General features: G+C 40.1%; 1 protein-coding gene across 1 annotated transcript; it reads right to left on the bottom strand.

Annotated features, from left to right (window-relative positions):
- Positions 1-4,975: 4,975 nt before the first annotated feature.
- Positions 4,976-5,935, bottom strand: LOC114701611 (putative olfactory receptor 2W6). The gene has a single exon (XM_028881749.1). It carries the CDS (start codon positions 5,904-5,906, stop codon positions 4,980-4,982), a length of 927 nt encoding a protein of 308 aa, XP_028737582.1. The 5' UTR covers positions 5,907-5,935; the 3' UTR covers positions 4,976-4,979.
- Positions 5,936-6,332: the final 397 nt, after the last annotated feature.

Genomic DNA, 6,332 nt, shown 5'->3' with positions numbered 1-6,332 from the left:
GAATTGAATTGATGATCCAAACAAACTCACACACAGATACCTGATTTTTTGGTAAAGAAGCTATAAATACACACTGGAAAAAAACCAGCACCTTCAACAAATGGTTATAGTGAAACTAGATGGCTGCATGTAGAATATAAATAGATCCATACATATCACCCTGCAAAAATATCAACTCTAAATGGATCAAAGACCTCAACATAAAACCAGGTGCACTGAACCTGATAGAAGAGAAAGTGGGGAATAGCTTTGAAGTCAATGGCACAGGGGAAGACTCTCTGAACAGAACACTGATAACACAGGCGCTAAGATCAACAATTAATAAATGGGACCTCATGAAACTGAAAACTTCTGCACAACAAAAGACACATCATTCAAAGTGGCAGTACACAAGATAGGAAAAGGTTTTTACCTATTTCATATTTGATAGAGGAATAATATAAAAAATACATAAAGAACTAAAAAAACTTGCTATAAAAAAACCCTAATTAATGATATGGTTCTAAACAGAGAATTCTCAGTAGAGGAAACTCAAATGGCTGAGAAGCACTGAGAGAAATGTTCAACATCCTTAGTCATCAGGGAAATGTAAATCAAAACTACTTTGAGATTCCATCCAATACCTTTCAGGATGGCCAAGATCAATAATATAAGCCCATGCTGACAAGATTGTGGAGCAAGAGGAACACTCTTCCAGTGCTGGTGGAAATGCAAACTCATATAGCCACTATGGAAGTCAGTATGGCAGTTCTTCAGAAAGATGGGAATTGATCTAATGCAAGATCCAGCTATACAACTCTTGGGCATATATCCAAGGATGATTCATTTTACCACAGAGACACTTGCTCAACCATATTCATTGCTGGTATATTCATAATAGCCAGAAATTGGAAACAACCTAGATGTCCCTCAACAGATAAAGTAAAAAAATTAAGAAATGACATCATGAATTTTGTAGGCAAATGGATGGAACTAGAAAAAAATCATTCTGAGTGAGATAACCTAGACCCAGAAAGATAAATGTATATACCTGCTTACATCTGGACATTAGCCATCAAATAAATGTTAAATAAGCTATAATCCATAGACCCAGAGAGGTTAGGTATAGAGGAAGGGACTAGGTGGGGCACATGGACTTCCATGGGAAGGGGAAATAGAAGAGATATTATGGGTGGGCTAGAGTTGGGGAGGGCAGGGACAACAACGGGAGGATCAGGTTGGAAGGGGCAAGGGGGATAGGATTGAGGGAGGGAATGAGGGGTGAGAAACTAGAACTGAAGAGCATTTAAGGGTAGTTTGGAAACCTAGGGCAGTGGAAACTTCTTATAATATATGAAGGCATTCATTCACTCATTCATTCATTCATTCATTCATATTCATTCATTCATTCATATTCATTCATTCATTCATTCATTCATTCATTCATTCATTCATTCATTCATTCATATGAAGGCAATCCGAATGAAGTCTCCAAATAGTGAGGGAGATGGAATCCCAACTAGCCATCTTTTGTTACTAAATGAAGCTTTCAGTGCTGGGACTGGGTTTCATCCAATTGATTTGTTGGTTGAAAAGGTCTCATGGAAATCCCCAATAACCAGGCTGTTTCCAAGACAATAGGTTTCTCTCCTCAAACTGACAAGAAGGCCCCATTGCTGAAGATAACACCCACACAACTCGCTGAACATGGAGTGATAGAACTGGTGTCTACATAGAACTTTCATCCTCATGTTCTAGTGTCTAGGACCTGGAAAGCTAGCCTGCATGTTACCAAAGGAGAATTGTAAACACCAACCCAACCACAAAACCATTGATTTACAGTTGGTCTTGCCTGCAAAATATGCTAAGGTAATGATGGTACAAACTTTATGGGAGTAACCAACCAGTGTCTGAATTGACTTAAGGCCCACTCCATTTGATGGAACCCATTCTTGGGTAACAAAGAACCAGAGACTAGCTATCCAAGAGACTTAGGGTAAAACCAAATGCTACTGGTCTGGGGGAAAAAGTGACAATAAAAGACTCCTAATGATGTTCTACTATACTAGTAGATCAGTTCCTTATTTGACCATCACCAGAGAGTCTTCCTCTTGCAATGGATTGTAACAAATACAGAGACCTACAGCCAGACATTATACATACATACATACATACATACATACATATATATGTGTGTGTATATATATGTATATATATATGACTAGCCTTGGAACATATAGCTCTAAATGATACTCTTCCATCAAATTCCTCCCCTCAGAGAACTCTGTGGAAGAGGAGGCAGAAGGAGTGGGGGAAGACAAAGAGGAGAGAGGACACAATGGAAACAAGGCCCTCTAAAACAACTGAACAAAACTCAGATGTGCTCACATAACCTGAAGCAGCAATCACAGGACCCACAGGGGTGTACAGCGGGTACACCCTTTGCCTATATGCTATAGCTTTCAGTTTAGTACTTTTATGAGACTCCTGACTATGTCAACAAGTGGGACTCTGATTCTCTTATGTCTTCTCTTGGGGCTCTTTTATTTTTCTGTTGGCTTGACTTACCCAGCTTTGATATGGTAGTTTTTGTTTTATCTTATTCTATTTTATTTTGCTATGTTTTGTTGTTATCTCTTAGAAACCTGTTCACTCCACAGAAAGGGAGTGGATCTGGATGAGAGAGGAGGTGGAGAGGAACTGGGAGGAGGAGAGGAGAGGAGACTGTATTCAGATTATAGTGCATGAGAAAAGAATCTATGTTTAATAAATGGGGAAAAAGTTCTCATGATAAAGAAAATAAAAAGATAACAACTAAAGTAAATAAAAGAAAATTTACATTTTCTGATGAGTACTGAGGTGCATACATTTGTGTGTATGTGTGTGTGTGTGTGTGTGTGTGTGTGTGTGTGCGCGTGAGAGAGAGAGAGAGAGAGAGAGAGAGAGAGAGAGAGAGAGAGAGAGAGAGAGAGAGAGGTTATTTTTCAAGTCTTTATCCCTTTGATAATTTCTGTTATTTTTATTAGTGCCAGAGTCTTTACAGTTCTGTGGTATGAGTCTTTAAAAACAAAACAAAACAAAAACAAAACAAAACAAAACAAAACAAAACAAAACAAAAACAAAACAAAACAAAACAAAACAAAACGGTTGTATGGAATTTCTTGAGTTTTTTGAGGTAGGCATTTAGGGCTATGAACTTTACTCTTAGAATTACCTTCACTGTGCCCCACAACTTTGAGTATGCTGTGTTATCATTTTCGTTCAATTCTAAAGGGTTTTAGTTTTCGTCTTGGTTTTTGTCTTGACCCAATTTCCATTTGAGAGTGACTGTTTAGTTCCATGAGCTTGTACGTTTTCTGCCACTTCTGTTGCTGATGTCCAGCTTAGTTCATGGTGGTCAGAGAGGATTCAGTGTGTTAGCTCAATATTTAATAGCTGCTGAGATTTGCTTCATATCCTAATAATGTGGTTAATTTTGGAGAAAGTTCTGAGGGCTGCTGAGAAGAAAGTAAGTTCTTTTGTGTTTGGGTGGGATGTTCTATAGATGTCTGTTAGGTCCATTTGATTCATGTCATTATTTAACTCCAGAATTTAGTCTCCTTAGGGATTGTTCAAATGATACATTGGTAACATTGAGTACTGAAGTCACCCACTATCCCTGTGCTAAAAATCAGTGTGGAATTTTAGCTGTAGCTGTGTTTCTCTTATGAACTCGGGAGTCCTTGTGTTTGGTGCATAAATGTTTAGAATTACAATATCCTTTTGTTCAATTTTCCCTTTAATAAGTATGCAGTATCCCTCACTGCCTCTTCTGATTAATTTTGGTTTGAAGTCTGTTTTATTAGACATAAAGTAACATATTAGACATAAATATACCTGTTTGCTTCCTCGTTACATTTGCTTGGAATACCCTTTTCTCTCCTTTTACTCTGAGGTGATGTCTGTCCTTGATGGTAAGGTATATTTCTTGGATGCAGCAGAAAAATGAATCCTGTTTTCTGATCCAACCTGTAGGCCTGTGTTTTTTTTATTGAAAAATTGAGATAGTCAATTTTGAGAGTTATTAACAAGCAGTGTTTATTGATTCCTGTTATTGTGTACTTATGGTATCCTCCCCCAACTCTTTGATTAACAATTCTGGGATTGTTTATTCTTCGTATCCTCTTGGGTTTAGTTAACCTCATCTTAAGATGAATGCTTTTCTTCTAGTGCCTTTTATAGAGCTGGATGAACTGATGAACATAAATTGTTCAAATTTGTTTTTAGCATGAAATGTTTTTCTTTCTCCTATGATTGTGATTGATAGTTTTGCTGGATATGGTAGTCTGAGATAGTATCTATGGTTTCTTAGAGGTTGTAAAACATCTGTCCAGACTTTTTCTTTCAGAGCATTCATTAAAAAGTCAGGTGTAGCCAGGTAGTGGTGGTGCATGCCTTTAATCCCAGCACTCGGGAGACAGAAGCAGGTGGATCTCTGTGAGTTTGAGGCCAGCCTGGTCTATAGAGTAAGTTTCAGGACCACCAGGACTGTTATATAGAGAAACCTTGTCTCAGAACTCACCCACTCCCAGAAAAAAAGTCAAGTGTTATTCTAATTGGCCCGCCTTTATAGGTGCTTGCTGCTATATTCATAATAGCCAGAGATGGAAACAGTCTAGATGTTCATTAATAGACTGATGAATGGATAATGAAATGTGGTACATTTACACAATGGAATATTATTCAGCTATTAAGAAAAAATGAAATTATGAAATTTGCAATAAATGGATGGAGCTAGCAACAATCATTCTGGGTGAGGTAAACCAGATCCCCAAAGACAAATATTTCATGTTTTCTCTTATATGTAGGTATTATCTCTTAGGCTTTAGATATGTATGTTTCAATCAACCAAAAAAGTACTTCAGAGTGTCCAATACATTAGCTGAGTTTATTATAAGCAAACAACAGATGAATCTTAAGACACGCTCGGGACTTTGTCCCTCATTACTCACTTCTGCCCGTCAGTGCCTCCCACAGACCTTCTTCAATGCCCCTTTAACTTCTTTGTTCCTTAAAGTATAGATGAGCGGATTCAGCATGGGAGTCACCAGGTTGTAGAAGAGAGTGAGAAATTTCCCTTGGTCCTGGGAAGAACTATTCCCGGGCTGCATATACATATAGATGATGCTTCCATAGAACAGGGAGACTACAGTGATGTGGGAGCTGCAGGTGTTGAAGGCTTTCCATCTCCCAGCGGCCGACTTGATCCTCAGCACAGCCGCGGCGATGTAGCCGTAGGAGACAAGGATCAGTGTGAGGGGCAGCAGGACGATAAGGATGGCGAAGGTGAAAGCCAGCATTTCCACCGCGCGAGCGTCCACACAGGCCATCTTGATCAGGGCTGGCATTTCACAGAGGAAATGATTGACTCTGCGGCGGCCGCATCGGGACAGGGTCATGGTTAGTGGGGACATGACGATAGCATTGATGAGGCCACTTCCCCAGGCCAGAGCCACCAGTCTCACACACAGCTGTGGGTGCATGATGACCATGTAATGCAAAGGTTTGCAAACGGCAGCATAGCGGTCGAAGGCCATCACAGCGAGCAGGATGCACTCTATGCCCCCGACCGATAGGAAGGAGAAAAGCTGGACCACACAGCCAGCATAGCTGATGGTCTTGTCTGGGCCCCAGAGGTTTACCAGCATCTGTGGGATGCAGCTGGTACTGAAGCAGAGATCCAGAAATGAAAGATTTGCCAGAAAGAAGTACATTGGGGTGTGAAGCCGGGGGTCCAGTATACACACAAGGATAATGGTTGTGTTCCCCAGCACAGCCACCGAATACAGAGTAAAATTAATTATGAAGAGCACCATCTCCAGGCGAGGGCGATCAGAGAAGCCCACGAGGATGAAACCATCCTCGGAGCTGTCATTGGCCTTCTCCATTGCCTTTTCCTCACATTGTCAGATCTGTGCCGCTGTAGGAACCAAATGAGGAACGTTAATCTCTATTTCCTAAAAACCTTGCAGCAACAAGATCCGGGGAGGGACAATTAGTCACCTAGTCTGACATTGCCATCCACAGGAGACAGCTCTCCACCCAGAAGTAAGGACTGTTCATCATTGATACAAATTATTTCATGTTGGGAAATTTTGACATAATCACCTATTAATTTGAATTAATTGATTTTTGGTGTTTGGAGACAGAGTCTCATGTAGCCCAGATTAGCCTCATACTTCCTCGTAGCCAGTTGACACTGAACTCCTGACCTTCCTGTCCTCACTTCCAAGTACTGAGGTCATAGGCAAGTACCACAGCATCCAGCTACAGTCTTCTGTTAAAGAGAAAATTTCTCCCAATGATTCATAGGA

This window comes from Peromyscus leucopus, chromosome 5, assembly GCF_004664715.2.
Source record: "Peromyscus leucopus breed LL Stock chromosome 5, UCI_PerLeu_2.1, whole genome shotgun sequence".
In the NCBI taxonomy this organism is placed as follows: domain Eukaryota; kingdom Metazoa; phylum Chordata; class Mammalia; order Rodentia; family Cricetidae; genus Peromyscus; species Peromyscus leucopus.
The sequence above is the reverse complement of the archived record's forward strand: the minus strand, read 5'-3'. Positions and strand labels throughout refer to the sequence as shown.